Source organism: Mesoplodon densirostris, chromosome 6 (assembly GCF_025265405.1).
Source record: "Mesoplodon densirostris isolate mMesDen1 chromosome 6, mMesDen1 primary haplotype, whole genome shotgun sequence".
Taxonomy (NCBI): domain Eukaryota; kingdom Metazoa; phylum Chordata; class Mammalia; order Artiodactyla; family Ziphiidae; genus Mesoplodon; species Mesoplodon densirostris.
In genome coordinates this window covers 5,087,946-5,106,593 of record NC_082666.1, presented here as the reverse complement: position 1 = coordinate 5,106,593, position 18,648 = coordinate 5,087,946, and the positions used below count along the sequence as shown (strand labels likewise).

At 46.4% G+C, this 18,648-nt stretch overlaps 1 protein-coding gene across 2 annotated transcripts in view; it reads left to right on the top strand.

Moving 5' to 3' along the window:
* The first annotated feature begins 3,079 nt into the window (after positions 1 to 3,079).
* Positions 3,080 to 18,648, top strand: part of PRRT1B (proline rich transmembrane protein 1B) — a 30,790-nt gene continuing 15,221 nt past the window's right edge. Inside the window, exons 1-2 of one of the 2 annotated variants that reach the window (XM_060102165.1) lie at positions 3,688 to 3,784; positions 4,417 to 4,441. In XM_060102165.1, the coding sequence (XP_059958148.1) occupies positions 3,764 to 3,784; positions 4,417 to 4,441 (46 nt within the window). In that variant the 5' untranslated portion in view covers positions 3,688 to 3,763. Of the gene's footprint in view, positions 3,487 to 3,687; positions 3,785 to 4,416; positions 4,442 to 18,648 lie in introns of those variants that run through there. The other variant, XM_060102164.1, reaches the window with a different exon arrangement.

The following is an 18,648-nucleotide window of genomic DNA, read 5'->3' as shown; positions in this document are numbered from 1 at the left end:
GTGCTTATGATTTCCAGAGGCAGAAGGAAGGAATGACCCCTTGCAAGATAAGCTAAATTAAACTTTATGTGTGCAGGTAAACTGTCACTGAACCAAACCGGGGTCTGTTTGCCTGCACACAGCAAAGCCAATCTACTGACACTGGGTTGCAGTGAAGGAAAATAAAGCGTTTACTGCAGGTGCAAAGCAAGGAGTCCAGGGCAGCTAGTGCTTAAAAGGCCCAAACTCTCCAATGGCTTTCAGGGAAGCTTTTTGAAGACAGGGTGAGGGAGGGGGGCTGTGGGGTGTGTGATCAGCTGGTGGACATTCTTCTGATGGGTTAGTGGTGAGGTCATCAGGAGTCAACAGCGTCAGCCTTCTGGTTCTAGCCGGTCTGGGGTCTACGTGCTTGTGGGCAGCATGCAGTTAACTTCTTCCACCTGGTCAGGGTTTCAGTATCTGCAAAACAGCTCAAAGGACGTGGCTCAGAATATTAACTGTAGCCCCTGAAGAGGAACTAAAGGTCCTTGACTTTGTTTAATGGCTAAACTATTATTTTGTTTTGCTTGACTGTTTTCCTTTCTGCATTTTCTCACTTCTTTGATTAAATTTGCTCTTTGGAACTTGAGGAAGGCCTAGGAAGCTAACGTTTTTCTACAGCCAAGACAGGCTGGAGGACATGACGGGGTTAGGGTGTGTGTGTGGGGGTCTTCTTTGGGAAGGCCCCGTAGGGTCCTGCCCGGTTACAAAACTGGTTTTGTCTGCTCAGGTAACTTTCAAGGCTGGTCTTCGTTTGTTTTTTACTTTAATAAACCCATTTTCCTGATGGGGAAATTGAGGAGCGGAGAGATTACATGGCTCGCCCAAGGCTTGCGGCTGCAAAAGGACCTCCAGTCAAGATAGCTGAGCTAGCGTGTTTGCGCAGATACACGCTCCAGACACGGAGGAGTGCATCATCATCCCGTTCCAAGACAAGAAAGGTAAATACGGTTTCCAGGCCCTTGAGAGAAGAAGCTCCTCGTTGCCGTGTGCCCATAAAGGAGCCGGGAGCAGACTGTGCCTTGGGGGGCGGGAGTCAAAGCCACAGCCCCACGCACAGCAGCAGGGTTCTGGAACTGGCCCTCTGCATTCCGCGGGAGCCTGAAAGGGTCTGTGCTTTTGTGAAACTGAAGCAAACTGCTACCCCAATGGCTCTGAGTAGAGTCCTCTCCCAGAAAGTGGAACGCTGGGCCTGACAGCACGTGGGCCACCTACATGGTGCAGAAACCCCAGGTGGAGAAATAAAAGATGGTCCACAGCCAGTGACTTCCTTAGAAGCCACCATAGAAGCCACCTGCCTCATACCCCAGGGCACACATGCGGTACACACAGGGTGCCTTTAGAAGTTAACACCTGCTGACCATGAAATCATGATGCTGCTGAAGCCCACGAGGAAATCCCCCTACTGTGCAGCAGTCAGCAGGTGTGGCAAATGGGCTGAATCGCATCTAAGAAACTACAGTGATTTGAAAGATTTAAAACCAGGTCTATAAAAGTGTTTGAAAACATGGCAACTAAATGCAACACATAATCCTGGACTGGATTCTGTCCTGGCAAAAAAATGCACTGGAAAAGGCATTGTTGGCTCATTTGTCCCATTCTTGCAACTTGTCTCTGAGCTTGAAATTATTTTCCAAGAAAAAGTTTTAAAAACCATTTGAAGAGGAAAGCACATGGAATAGAGTGCATCACCACAGAAAAGACATTATGAAAAACATGCAGATTTTAAAAGGACCAAATGAAAATTTTAACTGAAAAGTAAAGACATCAAGATGCTTTGCAGAGCCCCCCCAGCTGTGGCTTGTCTGAGGTTTTCTCTCATGTGATTGAATTTATGGATTCTTGGAAGGGATATACAACATCAGAGCTTCAAAATACCTGCATCACCTCTGTTTCCTCATGGTTACTTTTCCCATTTGTTTATTTGTCTCCCATCTAAGGTGGATGATCCCTGTCCCTATTGATATTTTAGAGCAGGGGACTCGAAAGATGGTTAGAAGTTCTGAGTGTGTGGGTGAGGTTTGTTTGCCTGGGTACATTCATTGAGGAAACCCTGATATTTCTATATGTCTGTTGGTCTTTTCTCTGGGGCTGGTCATAACCCCAGGAGAGAATTCTTCCAGTCTTCTGCCACAAGGATGAAGTCCTGACTGCTGGCTTTCTGTGGGCACAGGAAATGAGCACCACAGCAATTGTTTTAGAACTGAGACCAACAAAATATTCTTTTCAGGGAGGAGTATTTTGTCACTGACATTGTTTAGAATTACTGTCCCATGGTTATTAAAAGCAGAGCAGCTTTTAGCCAGTTTTATTATTGTCTTCAAACAATACACCCCCTTGTTGCCTGCACCCACCCAGGGTGGCCCCCTTCCACCCTGCTGCCGTGGTGTGTAACATCCTCCTCCTCCTCGGGCTAAGCTCTGGGTTGTTTTACTCTCTCTGGGTCAGCTTGCTCTTCATCACCAAAGCCAGCTCCCTGCATTAAATATCCCATTTCTTTTAAATACTCCAGGTGGTTTCTGCTTTCCCAGTTGGATCCTGATTGCCCCAGAATCAAGTCCTGCTTTCTTGTCTGGAGACTCTCATGGTGGGTTGTTTACCTGTGCGTTTTGCCTTTGGGGGTTGTGCACTTATGTTTAGGGCGCTTTTTCTGTGGGAATCTTGTTATCTTGGATGGGGGTTGTCCCACCAGAGTATTTTTGCTTGGGAGAAATCCCAGTGCTCTTTTCTGGAGCCACTTTTTTTTTTTAATGTCAATTTTTAAAGTCGGGGTTTCTGGACCACAACAACGGGCTGAACTTGAACCCCAGACCCATGTGAGGAACAGTGGTCCCTGGGGATCTCCCTTACTATGTTGGGAGCTCAGCTATAAATTTAAATTGCCGTCTGGCTTGCCTATGTAGTCTAGCATTTCTTGGTGTTTGGAGTGAGACCTGCTTTGAGTTCTCCAGTCTGGTAAGTTTCAGGGAGTAGAAGTCTCACACGTTGTTTTAAAACCCAGGAGATTTCATATGACAATCTGTATTTCTGGCTTGTCTTGCTGGGCAAAATAAAAGGGAGGATTCGGCAACTCGGATCCCCAAGGCCTTTTCTGGCCACAAATGCATCCAGCCGAGGTCTCCGGCTTGCCCCAGCCTCCCCCTGCCCTTTCCCAGCTGGGCCTGGGCTGCTCCCCTCTTCCCACCCGCCTCCAACTCGGCTTCCTCCCCGGGGGGCCGCCGGGCGCGGGTCCTGCCGAGGCGGCCAGGCTGGTGGGCGCCCGCAGGTTCGGGCCCCAGCGCCGGGGCGCGCGTGGAGCCGCCTGTTGACACAGCCGCAGGCAATCTAGGCGGTCAATGATTAACCGGCCGCGCTGCCGGCACCAGGAAACCCGAGCCGCCCGCGAAAGCGGAGCCGGGCCCGACGGCGGCGGCGGGAGGCGCCGGACGCGGGAGGCGTGCAGCCCAGCTGGTCTCGCCATGGACGCAGGTAAGGGCGGCGGGTCCGGTGCGCGCTCCCGGGGGTCCCGTCTCCCGGGAAAGGCGAGGGCGACCCCGCCCCGGGCCCCGAGGCTGGCCTGCCCTGGGACGCCTCTCCCTCCCACCCGGAACTGAGGGGCTCTGGAGGCCGCTGCGGGGAGTTCGGGCACCTTGGCCGCAGCCCCCTCCGCCGGGGAGGGGCAGCCCTCGGGCGGGCAGCAGGTGCCCGGCTGTGGCGATGTGGGGGGCACGTTCCCCTCCGTCCCCCACGCCCCGTTCTTCCTCTAATGACTGTTCACCGGACAAAGGTGGTGAACGGGCTAGGCTGCAGTCCTTGGAGCGGGGAAGGGGGCCACCCTGGCAAGGGGGGCAGAAACAGGGTCAGGGAGGGAGAGAGAGCTGGGAAGAGACGGTAGGAGACCCCGCAGACTGAATCGGGGACCGAGAGAGGCGGGGCGGGGGCCAGGGGCCGGGGGCGTGCTAGGTAGCTGGGCAGACGGGGTGCGGGGCGCGGGGAGGCTCAGCCCGGCAACTCCGGCGGCCCGCGGCGCAGCCAGCCCTGGGCGGGGCGGGGGGGGGGCGGTGAACTGAGACCCCGGCCTTGCCCTCGGGAGTCCCAGGCTGGCCGGGCAGGGGGTGGTGGTGACGGCGGCGGGAGCCGGCGCGGCAGGCGGTGCGGAGTCCGCCTGACCCACCGCCCCCGCGAACCTGGGGCGGGGCGCACCTAGATTTCGTCTGCAAGGGGCTCCCGAGGGTTTGCTGCTGCGAATGGGGACCGGCCCTGCCTGACTTCATCTGCCGCCAGCACCCCGGGCCCTCGAGCACCTCCCACCAAGCTCCCGGCCCCCCTTTCCGGCTGGAATGTCCCGCCGAGGCTCGGGTGTCGAGAACCCGAGGCCACGGCCGGGCAGCGCCGCCAGCAAATTTATTTATTCTGCAGCCCTATCTCCGCGTCATCAGGCCAGGTATTTACCCAGGCGGCCCGGGTACCTGCGGTTTTTGTTATGATAACTGGGGCAGGGGCTCGGCGTCTCCCCGGGGCACTCCCGTGCCCTCATCCGAGGGAGCGCCTCCTAGGCTCAGGTTACCTGCTGGGAGCCTCAGTTCTCTCACCTGTGAAACGGGATAATAAGACACACCTGAGGCTGACCTGAGCTACTGTAAGGAAACTCTCAGAACAGAGCCTGAGCATGTGTCCACTGTTACTATTTTTATTGTCTTATTTTAATTAATTAATTTATTTTTGGCTGCCTTGGGTCTTTGTTGCTGCCCGCGGGCTTTCGCTAGAGCGGGGGCTACTCTTCGTTGCGTTGCGCAGGCTTCTCATTGCGGTAGCTTCTCTTGCTGCGGAGCACGGGCTCTAGGCGCGCGGGCTTAGTTGCTCCACGGCATGTGGGATCTTCCCGGACCAGGGCTCAAACCCGTGTCTTCTACATTGGCAGGCGGATTCTTAACCACTGCGCCACCAGGGAAGTCCCTGTTATTATTTTTAAATGGTCGTTACTATTATTGTCCTGATTTACAGATGAGGAAAGGGAGACATGGAGAGTTTGTCTCTAAGGTCGCAGAGCCAGGGTTCACAGGGTGGCAAAGCTGGCTCAGGGTTAATGCAGATGTCATGTCTGTTCCTCAGGGCCTGGCACCCGATAAATACTTAAAAATGGTAGCTGCAGTTCCAAGCACTGTCACTGCTATTCACTTGGACATCTTAGTGGCAAAGCTTCATCCACTTAGCAGCCCCACAGGCACCTGACCCTGCTGAAATCATGGTATTTTTGTGGGGTTTGTGTAGAGAATTCTTTTTTTTAAAGTATAGTTTATTTGAAGGATAGTTGATTTCCAGTGTTGTGTTAGTTTCAGGTGTACAGCAAAGTGATTCAGTTATGTATACTTTTTCAGATTCTTTTCCATTATAGGTTATTATAAGATATTGAATATAGTTCCCTGTACTATACAGTAGGTCCTTGTTGTCTATCTATTTTTTATATAGTAGTTTGTAGCTGTTAATCCCAAGCTCCTAATTTATTCCCCATCCCATTCCCCTTTGGTAACCATAAATTTGTTTTCTATGTCTGTGAGTCTTGTAATTAAGTTCATTTGTATCAGTTTTTTAGATTCCACCTATAAGTGATATCATATGATATTTGTCTTTCTCTGTCTGACTGACCTCACTTAGTGTGATCATCTCTCGGTCTGTCCAGAATTGTATTTCTGAGCCTAGAACACTAGTCCACAGGAGTTGCCCAGTGGAAACATGTGGGATTGAATGACTGGCGGCTGGGTGCCTCTGCCTAGCTGCATATTCAGAGGGTGGTTTGGGGGCTTTGTGTACCAAGGGTGGTGGATTTTGGCTGAGAGCTTCCTAAGTAGGTCAGCCAGTGGCCCCTGGGCTTAGAGGAAGGCCCTCTAGCTTAGACAGCAAACACAACTTCTCATTTTCCCCACAATGTTCCTTTTGTTCTTGCTGCCTTATTTGAAAACTCCAGCCCTTGGCTGGGTCGGTGAGGTTGGGAGCTGCCCTGGTGTCTCCTGCAGGGATATTTAGGCCACACCCACCCTCCAATAGATCGGCAACCCTGAAGCCCCCCACGGAGGTCCTCTTGGAAGAGCCCAGCTCTCTGGATCAAACTCAGAAGTCACAAACCTTGCTGATGTTACGTGTGATCTCATTCCTCATTGGCTTTGATTTCCCCCACTTCTTACCGATTCCCCAACTGGCTGGAACACCCTTCCAGTTTCTCATCTCCCAGCCGCTTCCTAACCTCAGATAACGGTAGCCGGGGTTAGTGGAGCGCCCAAGCACTGTACATGCATACACTCATTTCCTCCCCACAATAACCCCGAGAAGTGGTGACGTCCCCATTTTAAGGATGAGGAGACTGAGAAGGCACAGGGAAAGGAAGCAGCCCGGGCACGCTGGCCCCTGAGCTCCAGCTCCTGATCATGACCCAGAACCTCAGCCCAGGGACTTCCCTGGCGGTCCAGTGGTTAGGACTTGGTGCTTTCACTGCTGGGGCCCCGGGTTCAATCCCTGGTCGGGGAACTAAGATCCTGCATGCCGCGTGGCATGGCCAAAAAAAAAAAAAAAAAAGCACCTCATCCCATATCCACCAGCCCAGCTCTGCCCTGGGCACTGAGCGGGGAGAGAAGAGAGATCTGATCTGCCCTGTTGCTCTTGTCAGCTCCCTTCCCCTCCTCCCCCCGGATGCTGCCAGGCCCGGTGCACCGCTTCCGTACTGCCCCAGTCCGTCCGCTTGTCCATAGCCCTCTGGCTCTGGCCACTGCTGTGTCTCCCTTTATTCTGCCTCTGCCTCCCCTCCTCACTTCCAGCGCTCCCAAAGGAAACCTTCTGTGTCAGTTATCAGTTGGCTTTTTTTGCGGAACAAACCAGCCCCGAACCGAGTGGCCTAAAACAAGACATTTATTATTTCTCATGATTTTGCAGGTCGGGGCGAGCTAACTGGGGCTGGGTGGTCTGGGGATTGGTAAGCCATTGGTTGGGAGCCCCCATTCTCCTTGGAGCTGATCCAGCGGGCTACCTCACGGCAGTGACAGAAGGATTCCCAGAGGTGGGAGAGAGCAAGCCCCGGTGTGCAAGTGTTTTTAAATATTTTTTTCTTGGGCTTCCCTGGTGGCGCAGTGGTTGAGAGTCTGCCTGCCGATGCAGGGGACACGGGTTCGTGCCCCGGTCCAGGAAGATCCCACATGCCGCGGAGCAGCTGGGCCCGTGAGCCATGGCCGCTGAGCCTGCGTGTCCGGAGCCTGTGCTCCGCAACGGGAGAGGCCACAACAGTGAGAGGCCCGCGTACCACAAAAAAAAAAAAAAAAAAAAAAAAAAAAATTTTCTTTAGAGAATGTTTTAACTTTATTTGGGGTACAATTTAAAATGTACACTTTGGGGCCTCCCTGGTGGCGCAAGTGGTTGAGAGTCCGCCTGCCGATGCAGGGGATACGGGTTCGTGCCCCGGTCTGGGAGGATCCCATATGCCGCGGAGCGGCTGGGCCCGTGAGCCATGGCCGCTGAGCCTGCGCGTCCGGAGCCTGCGCGTCCGGAGCCTGTGCTCCGCAACGGGGGAGGCCACAACAATGAGAGGCCCGCATACCGCAAAAAAAAAAAAAAAAAAAAAAAAGTACACTTTGATCAGTTTTGATGTATTATGCATCTGTCGAGCTATCACTACATCAAAGTAAGACTCTTCATCACCCCCAAAAGCTTCCTTGTAGTATCCTTGGTAATCCCTCCCTGCAACTATGGAATGGCTTCCTGTCCATCTAAGAAGGCGTGTTCTAGGATTTTATATACATGAAATCATACAGCCTGGACTCTTTTTGACTGGCTGCTTTTCCTCAGTCTAATGATTTAGTGATCCATCCATGTGGGCTGCTGTGTGTATCCACAGTTCATTCATTTTTACTGCTGAGTACTTGCGACTGTTAAACAAATTATAGATGGTCCCCAACTGACGATGGTTCAACTTCTGCTTTTTTGACTTTACGATGGTGCGAAGGTGATGTGCATTCGGTAGAAACCATATTTTCTGTTTTGACTTTTGATTTTTCCTGCACTGGTGACATGCAGTGACACGATGCTGGGCAGTGGCGGGGCCTCTTCTCCCGGTCAGCCACGGGATCACGAGGGTAAACAACTGATACATTGTGTACCCATTCAGTCCTTCTATTTTTCATTTTCAGTACAGTGTTCAAAAAATGACATGGGGTACTCAACACTAGCTTCTCATTGCGGTGGCTTCTCTTGTTGCGGAGCTCGGGCTCTAGGCGTCTGGGCTTCATTAGTTGTGGCACGAGGGCTCAGTAGTTGTGGCTTGTGGGCTCTAGAGTGCAGGCTCAGTAGTTGTGCACGGGCTTAGTTGCTCCGCGGCATGTGGGATCTTCCCGGACCAGGGCTCGAACCGGTGTCCCCTGCATTGGCAGGGGATTCTTCACCACTGTGCCATGAGGAAAGCCCGATATTTTCAACTTTTTTTTTTTGCGGTACGCGGGCCTCTCACTGCTGTGGCCTCTCCCGTTGCGGAGCACAGGCTCCGGACGCGCAGGCCCAGCGGCCATGGCTCACGGGCCCAGCCGCACCCCGGCATGTGGCATCTTCCCAGACCGGGGCACGAACCCATGTCCCATGCATCGGCAGGCAGACTCTCAACCACTGCGCCACCAGGGAAGCCCTTTTCTTTTTCTTTTCTTTTTTTTTTTTTTGAAAGCCCGATAGTTTCAACTTTTGATGGGTTTCTCAGGAGGTAACCCCATCGTGAGTTGAGGAAGATCTGTACCCTCAACACTTAGGTTTTAAACAGCCCTCATTTATTACTGCACAGCCTGGTGCGGCTGGGTGCCTGTGGCTTGAGTTTCTCCTGAAGTTGTAGCCAAGTCATCAGCCGGGATGCAGTCACCTCAAGACTCAGCAGAGGCTGAAGGGCTGCCTGCAAACGCACTCACCTGGCTGTTGGCAGGTTTCCGTGCCTCCTGGGTTGTTGGCTAGAGCCTCAGTGTCCTGTTGCGTCACGTGGGCCCCTCCCACCATGGTTCACTTCCTCCTGGAGTTGCCAGAGACAAAGAGACAGTACCTGACAAGAAGCCATGATCTTTTTAAAACCCAATCTTGGGACTTCCCTGGTGATGCAGTGGGTAAGCCTCCACACTCCCAACGCAGGGGGCCTGGGTTCGATCCCTGGTCGGGGAACTAGATCCCGCATGTGGCACCTGAGACCCGGCAAAGCCAAAATAAATAAATAAACGAATAAATAAATAAAATATTTTTTTAAAAACACCTAATCTCAGAAGTGACCCCATACCTGCTGCCATAGTCTCTTCATTAGAAGTCATGCAGGGAATTCCCTGGGGGTCCAGTGTGAGGACTCTGTGCTCTCACTGCCGAGGGTGTGGGTTTGGTCCCTGGTCGGGGAGCTGAGATCCCACAAGCTGAGCAACATGGCCAAAAAAAGAAAAGTCACGCAGTAAAAAAGTCATGCAGTCCGGGACACTCAAAGGGAGAGAATTACATGTCAGGAGGCAAGGATCATAGAGCTGCCTCTGCAGACGTATTCCAGTGTGTGGATACAGCACAGTTGCTTTATCCATTCATCTGGTTGTGGACTTTTTTGGGTTGTTTCCAGTTTGGGTCTCCTGCAAACAGAGTTTCTATACAAATTTGTGTGGTTATATATATTTATTTCCCTTGAGTAAACACCTAGGAGTGGAGTAGCTGAATCTTATGGTGTATGTATGTTTAACTCCTTAAGAAATTGTCAAACTGTTTCCCAGTTTGTTACTGTTTTATTTCCCTACTTGCTGTGTTTGTTTCCTGCTTCCATTTTTTTACGTAGTTACCAAAGCTTGCTAAGGTTACGTTGGTTGGTTTTGTTTCTAACTTTAGCCGTTGTAATGGATGTGTAGTGATATCTCATTTTAATTGGCATTTCTCATTTTGATGGCATTTCTGATGACTAAAGACATGGAGCATCTTTTTATGTGCTTATTGGCCATTTGAGTGTCTACTTTGGTGAAGTAGACAAATATTTCGTCCACTTATTGGGATAGTTGACTTATTATTGAGTTTAAGAGTTCTTTATACAGTGTTGATACAACTCCTTTATCTGATATATGTGTTATATTTTCTCGCACTCTGTGATGTGACTTTGTATTTCTTAGTGATGTCTTTTGAAGAAAGTTTTTTATTTTGAAGTCCGATATATGCATTTTTTTCTCTTATGGATCATGCTTTTGGTGTCATACATAGTATTTATTTATCTAGTCTAAGGTCACAAAGATATTCTCCTATATTTTTTCCAGAAGTTTTAAAGTTTTAGGTGTTACATTTGGGTTTATGATGTATTTTAGTTAATTTCTGTGTATGTTGTGAGGAAAGAGTCAATGTTCACTTTTTTCCCACAAAGATAGCCAGTTGCTCTTACACCAATTATTATTAAGACTTTCCTTTCCCCATTTGGCAAAAATCAACTGACCAAATAGATATGCACGTCTGTTTTGATACTCTACAATTTTAGTGCTACATTGATGTATGTGTCTATCATTTCATTAATATGAACTGTCTCGTTTATTGTAGATTTAGAGTAAGCCTTGAAATCAGGTAAAGTCCTCCAATTTTGTTTTGTTGTTTTAAAGAATGTCCTTTTTATTTATTTTATTTTTTTAAAAGCCAAGCATTTATTTTAATAAGCATGCATGGTTAATTTTTTTTAAAGATTTTTTTGATGTGGACCATTTATTTTTTTAAATTAATTAATTAATATTTATTTTTGGCTGTGTTGGGTCTTCGTTTCTGTGCAAGGGCTTTCTCCAGTTGCGGCGAGCAGGGGCCACTCTTTTTTTTTTTTTTTCTTTTTTGGTACGCGGGCCTCTCACTGTTGTGGCCTCTCCCGCTGCGGAGCACAGGCTTTGGACGCGCAGGCCCAGCGGCCACGGCTCACGGGCCCAGCCGCACCCCGGCATGTGGCATCTTCCCAGACCGGGGCACGAACCCATGTCCCATGCATCGGCAGGCAGACTCTCAACCACTGCGCCACCAGGGAAGCCCTTTTCTTTTTCTTTTCTTTTTTTTTTTTTTTTTTTGAAAGCCCGATAGTTTCAACTTTTGATGGGTTTCTCAGGAGGTAACCCCATTGTGGGTTGAGGAAGATCTGTACCCTCAACACTTAGGTTTTAAACAGCCCCCATTTAATACTGCACAGCCTGGTGCGGCTGGGCTGGGTGCCTGTGGCTTGAGTTTCTCCTGAAGTTGTAGCCAAGTCATCAGCCGGGATGCAGTCACCTCAAGACTCAGCAGAGGCTGAAGGGCTGCCTGCAAACGCACTCACCTGGCTGTTGGCAGGTTTCCGTGCCTCCTGGGTTGTTGGCTAGAGCCTCAGTGTCCTGTTGCGTCACGTGGGCCCCTCCCACCATGGTTCACTTCCTCCTGGAGTTGCCAGAGACAAAGAGACAGTACCTGACAAGAAGCCATGATCTTTTTAAAACCCAATCTTGGGATTTCCCTGGTGATGCAGTGGGTAAGCCTCCACACTCCCAACGCAGGGGGCCTGGGTTCGATCCCTGGTCGGGGAACTAGATCCCGCATGTGGCACCTGAGACCCGGCAAAGCCAAAATAAATAAATAAATGAATAAATAAATAAAATATTTTTTTAAAAACACCTAATCTCAGAAGTGACCCCATACCTGCTGCCATAGTCTCTTCATTAGAAGTCATGCAGGGAATTCCCTGGGGGTCCAGTGTGAGGACTCTGTGCTCTCACTGCCGAGGGTGTGGGTTTGGTCCCTGGTCGGGGAGCTGAGATCCCACAAGCTGAGCAACATGGCCAAAAAAAGAAAAGTCACGCAGTAAAAAAGTCATGCAGTCCGGGACACTCAAAGGGAGAGAATTACATGTCAGGAGGCAAGGATCATAGAGCTGCCTCTGCAGACGTATTCCAGTGTGTGGATACAGCACAGTTGCTTTATCCATTCATCTGGTTGTGGACTTTTTGGGTTGTTTCCAGTTTGGGTCTCCTGCAAACAGAGTTTCTATACAAATTTGTGTGGTTATATATATTTATTTCCCTTGAGTAAACACCTAGGAGTGGAGTAGCTGAATCTTATGGTGTATGTATGTTTAACTCCTTAAGAAATTGTCAAACTGTTTCCCAGTTTGTTACTGTTTTATTTCCCTACTTGCTGTGTTTGTTTCCTGCTTCCATTTTTTTACGTAGTTACCAAAGCTTGCTAAGGTTACGTTGGTTGGTTTTGTTTCTAACTTTAGCCGTTGTAATGGATGTGTAGTGATATCTCATTTTAATTGGCATTTCTCATTTTGATGGCATTTCTGATGACTAAAGACATGGAGCATCTTTTTATGTGCTTATTGGCCATTTGAGTGTCTACTTTGGTGAAGTAGACAAATATTTCGTCCACTTATTGGGATAGTTGACTTATTATTGAGTTTAAGAGTTCTTTATACAGTGTTGATACAACTCCTTTATCTGATATATGTGTTATATTTTCTCGCACTCTGTGATGTGACTTTGTATTTCTTAGTGATGTCTTTTGAAGAAAGTTTTTTATTTTGAAGTCCGATATATGCATTTTTTTCTCTTATGGATCATGCTTTTGGTGTCATACATAGTATTTATTTATCTAGTCTAAGGTCACAAAGATATTCTCCTATATTTTTTCCAGAAGTTTTAAAGTTTTAGGTGTTACATTTGGGTTTATGATGTATTTTAGTTAATTTCTGTGTATGTTGTGAGGAAAGAGTCAATGTTCACTTTTTTCCCACAAAGATAGCCAGTTGCTCTTACACCAATTATTATTAAGACTTTCCTTTCCCCATTTGGCAAAAATCAACTGACCAAATAGATATGCACGTCTGTTTTGATACTCTACAATTTTAGTGCTACATTGATGTATGTGTCTATCATTTCATTAATATGAACTGTCTCGTTTATTGTAGATTTAGAGTAAGCCTTGAAATCAGGTAAAGTCCTCCAATTTTGTTTTGTTGTTTTAAAGAATGTCCTTTTTATTTATTTTATTTTTTTAAAAGCCAAGCATTTATTTTAATAAGCATGCATGGTTAATTTTTTTTAAAGATTTTTTTGATGTGGACCATTTATTTTTTTAAATTAATTAATTAATATTTATTTTTGGCTGTGTTGGGTCTTCGTTTCTGTGCAAGGGCTTTCTCCAGTTGCGGCGAGCAGGGGCCACTCTTTTTTTTTTTTTTTCTTTTTTGGTACGCGGGCCTCTCACTGTTGTGGCCTCTCCCGCTGCGGAGCACAGGCTTTGGACGCGCAGGCCCAGCGGCCACGGCTCACGGGCCCAGCCGCACCCCGGCATGTGGCATCTTCCCAGACCGGGGCACGAACCCATGTCCCATGCATCGGCAGGCAGACTCTCAACCACTGCGCCACCAGGGAAGCCCTTTTCTTTTTCTTTTCTTTTTTTTTTTTTTTTTTTGAAAGCCCGATAGTTTCAACTTTTGATGGGTTTCTCAGGAGGTAACCCCATTGTGGGTTGAGGAAGATCTGTACCCTCAACACTTAGGTTTTAAACAGCCCCCATTTAATACTGCACAGCCTGGTGCGGCTGGGCTGGGTGCCTGTGGCTTGAGTTTCTCCTGAAGTTGTAGCCAAGTCATCAGCCGGGATGCAGTCACCTCAAGACTCAGCAGAGGCTGAAGGGCTGCCTGCAAACGCACTCACCTGGCTGTTGGCAGGTTTCCGTGCCTCCTGGGTTGTTGGCTAGAGCCTCAGTGTCCTGTTGCGTCACGTGGGCCCCTCCCACCATGGTTCACTTCCTCCTGGAGTTGCCAGAGACAAAGAGACAGTACCTGACAAGAAGCCATGATCTTTTTAAAACCCAATCTTGGGATTTCCCTGGTGATGCAGTGGGTAAGCCTCCACACTCCCAACGCAGGGGGCCTGGGTTCGATCCCTGGTCGGGGAACTAGATCCCGCATGTGGCACCTGAGACCCGGCAAAGCCAAAATAAATAAATAAATGAATAAATAAATAAAATATTTTTTTAAAAACACCTAATCTCAGAAGTGACCCCATACCTGCTGCCATAGTCTCTTCATTAGAAGTCATGCAGGGAATTCCCTGGGGGTCCAGTGTGAGGACTCTGTGCTCTCACTGCCGAGGGTGTGGGTTTGGTCCCTGGTCGGGGAGCTGAGATCCCACAAGCTGAGCAACATGGCCAAAAAAAGAAAAGTCACGCAGTAAAAAAGTCATGCAGTCCGGGACACTCAAAGGGAGAGAATTACATGTCAGGAGGCAAGGATCATAGAGCTGCCTCTGCAGACGTATTCCAGTGTGTGGATACAGCACAGTTGCTTTATCCATTCATCTGGTTGTGGACTTTTTGGGTTGTTTCCAGTTTGGGTCTCCTGCAAACAGAGTTTCTATACAAATTTGTGTGGTTATATATATTTATTTCCCTTGAGTAAACACCTAGGAGTGGAGTAGCTGAATCTTATGGTGTATGTATGTTTAACTCCTTAAGAAATTGTCAAACTGTTTCCCAGTTTGTTACTGTTTTATTTCCCTACTTGCTGTGTTTGTTTCCTGCTTCCATTTTTTTACGTAGTTACCAAAGCTTGCTAAGGTTACGTTGGTTGGTTTTGTTTCTAACTTTAGCCGTTGTAATGGATGTGTAGTGATATCTCATTTTAATTGGCATTTCTCATTTTGATGGCATTTCTGATGACTAAAGACATGGAGCATCTTTTTATGTGCTTATTGGCCATTTGAGTGTCTACTTTGGTGAAGTAGACAAATATTTCGTCCACTTATTGGGATAGTTGACTTATTATTGAGTTTAAGAGTTCTTTATACAGTGTTGATACAACTCCTTTATCTGATATATGTGTTATATTTTCTCGCACTCTGTGATGTGACTTTGTATTTCTTAGTGATGTCTTTTGAAGAAAGTTTTTTATTTTGAAGTCCGATATATGCATTTTTTTCTCTTATGGATCATGCTTTTGGTGTCATACATAGTATTTATTTATCTAGTCTAAGGTCACAAAGATATTCTCCTATATTTTTTCCAGAAGTTTTAAAGTTTTAGGTGTTACATTTGGGTTTATGATGTATTTTAGTTAATTTCTGTGTATGTTGTGAGGAAAGAGTCAATGTTCACTTTTTTCCCACAAAGATAGCCAGTTGCTCTTACACCAATTATTATTAAGACTTTCCTTTCCCCATTTGGCAAAAATCAACTGACCAAATAGATATGCACGTCTGTTTTGATACTCTACAATTTTAGTGCTACATTGATGTATGTGTCTATCATTTCATTAATATGAACTGTCTCGTTTATTGTAGATTTAGAGTAAGCCTTGAAATCAGGTAAAGTCCTCCAATTTTGTTTTGTTGTTTTAAAGAATGTCCTTTTTATTTATTTTATTTTTTTAAAAGCCAAGCATTTATTTTAATAAGCATGCATGGTTAATTTTTTTTAAAGATTTTTTTGATGTGGACCATTTATTTTTTTAAATTAATTAATTAATATTTATTTTTGGCTGTGTTGGGTCTTCGTTTCTGTGCAAGGGCTTTCTCCAGTTGCGGCGAGCAGGGGCCACTCTTTTTTTTTTTTTTTCTTTTTTGGTACGCGGGCCTCTCACTGTTGTGGCCTCTCCCGCTGCGGAGCGCAGGCTTTGGACGCGCAGGCCCAGCGGCCACGGCTCACGGGCCCAGCCGCTCCGCGGCACGTGGGATCTTCCCGGACCGGGGCACGAACCCTTGTCCCCTGCATCAGTAGGCGGACTCGCAACCACTGCGCCACCAGGGAAGCCCCAGGGGCCATTCGTTATCGTGGTGCGCGGGCCTCTCACTGTCGCGGCCTCTCCCGTTGCGGAGCGCAGGCTCCAGACGCGCAGGCTCAGTAGTTGTGGCTCACGGGCTCCGCGGCATGTGGGATCTTCCCAGACCAGGCCTCAAACCCATGTCCCCTGCATTGGCAGGCAGATTCTTAACCACTGCGCCACCAGGGAAGCCCCATGGTTAATATTTTTAAAGTGAATTTAGTGCTTTACAACAGCTAGAAAACTTTCTGTTTAGACAGAAAACTTTCCTCACCTTCTTTACAGTTATTTCAAAAGGATTTCATGAATTTATTATACTCTGTCTTGTGTTTCATCCTCTTATATTACGATAATGCTAATATTTTATGCTAATTCTTACTGAACTTCGATAATCTACGTCATATTTGAAAGGTTAGAATTATACCTTCTGGAAATCTTCAAATAGTTACAATCACTGAAAACATTTACTCTATTCTCACATGTCCATTTTAAGAAGAATTTTAAGGAATAAAAGTCTTCCCCACTAATCCCTCCATTCCTCACGCCATCATATATAACGTATTTTTTCACCTGCTTGGAATCGAGAATTACGTGGTCAGCCCCAAATCCTTCCTACCTAAAGTGCTCTTTCATCCTTTAAAGAGTTTTTTGTTTATTTTTCTAACCCTTTATTTTCTTTCGCCACGCTGTGCAGCTTGCGAGATCTTAGTTTCCCAACCAGGGATCAAATCCGTGTCCTTGGCAGGGAACTCCCCAGATATTTTTTTCCTTGTGATGAGAACTCCCAGGATCCACTCTCTTAACAACTTTCATACATAACATTCAGCAGTGTTAATTTATCATGTTGTACATTACATCCCTAGTACCCATCTTATAACTGGAAATATTTTTATAAGTATATCTTATAACTGGAAATTTGTACTTTAAAAAATTTTTTTTGGCTGTGCGGCTTGTGGGATCTTAATTCCCCAACGAGGGATCCAACCCGCGCCTTTGGCAGTGAAAGCAAGGAGTGCTAACCATTGGACTGCCAGGGAATTCTGTTCTTAAATTTTTTAAGCCATTAAAAAAAATTGAAGTATAGTTAAATTACAATGTTGTGTTAGTTTCAAGTGTACAGCAAAGTGATGTGTGTGTGTGTATATATATATATATATATATATATACACCCCTTTTCAGATTCTTTTCAATTATAGGTTATTATAAGATATTGAATATAGTTCCCTTTGCTGTACAGTAGGATCTTGTTGTTTATCTCTTTTATATATAGTATTATAGTTTGTATCTGCTAATCCCAGACTCCTTATTTATCCCTCCCTCCCCCTTTCCCCTTTGGTAACCATAAGTTTGTTTTCTATGTATGTGTCTGTTTCTGTTTTGTAAATAAGTTCCTTTGTATAATATTTTAGATTCTGCATATAAGAAATATCATCTGATGTTTGTCTTTCTCTGACTGACTTACTTCACTTAGTATGATCATCTCTAGGTCCATTCCTGTTGCAGCAAATGGCATTATTTCATTCTGCCTCTTTTTTTGACTGAGTAGTATTCCATTTGTGTGTGTGTGTGTATTACACATACATACATATATACAAACACACACACACACACACACACACATATATATATATACACACCACACATCTTCTTTAACACTGGCTTTGTTTTTTTTTCTTTTTTGGCGGCGTTGGATCTCTGTTGCTGCGCGTGGGCTCTCTCTAGTTGCGGCGAGCGGGGGCTACTCCTCGTTGCGGTGCGTGAGCTTCTTATTGCGGTGCCTTCTCTTGCTGCGGAGCACGGGCTCTAGGTGCCCGGGCTTTGCCTATTTCATCTGACATTAAAAGAGCCACTCCAGCCTTTTTTGCTTACTGTTTATTTGGCGTATCTTTTCCCATCCATTTACCTTCAGCTCTCTGTGTCTTTATATTCAAAGTTTATCTATTGTAGGTTGCTTGTAAGTCTTGGTTTTTATTCATTATGTCAATCTCTGCATTTTAACTGGAAAGTTTAGACCATCAACTTTTAAAGTAATTATTGATATGGTTGCATTTAAGTGTATAATTTTATTACTGTTTTCTCTTTGCCTCTGTTTTGTTCCTCTGGTTTCCACCTCTTCCACTCCCGTGCTGTGCCCCACTCCCTACCTTTTTTGGGTATGACTTAAATATTTTTTAGTATTCCATTTTGTCTCTTGGTGTTTTGGCTACATAGCTTCATGTTATTTTTTTAGTGGTTGTTCTAGGGGTTAAAATACATACCTAACTTTTCATAGTCTACTTAGAGTTAGTATTGTATCACTTCCAGTAAAATGTAGAACCTTGTAACCTTAGAGGTCTCTTTACCCTCATGCCCATCCATTTATAAGCTTAATAAGTGTTATAGTTTTCATGTGTAATACATCTGTACACATTGCAAATGCATCATGAAGTGTTATAATTTTGGCCTTCAACCGTCATATATTAGAGGATTTAAGAGGAAAAAATTATCTTTTATATTTACCCCAATAATTATACATCTGTGGTTCTTCCTTTATTTCTGAAGTTTCAAGTTTACCTCTGGTATTATTTCTTTTCAGCCCAAAGAACTTCTTTTAGCCTTTCTGTTAACAGAAGTTCTCTGGCAAGGAATTCTCTTAGTTTTCTTTCATCTGAGAATGATTTTATTTTTCCTGTGGTACGCAGAGCTCTAACGATGACGCCAGGTTTCCCTTCCCTAGTTATTCAATCAAACACTAGTATAGGTACTGCTGTGAAGGGATTTTACGGATGGAATTAAAGTCTCAAGTCAGTTGATCTTAAAATAGAGTTATTCTTGGTGGGCCTGACCTAATCAGGTGACCCCTTTAAAAGTAGAAATGTCTC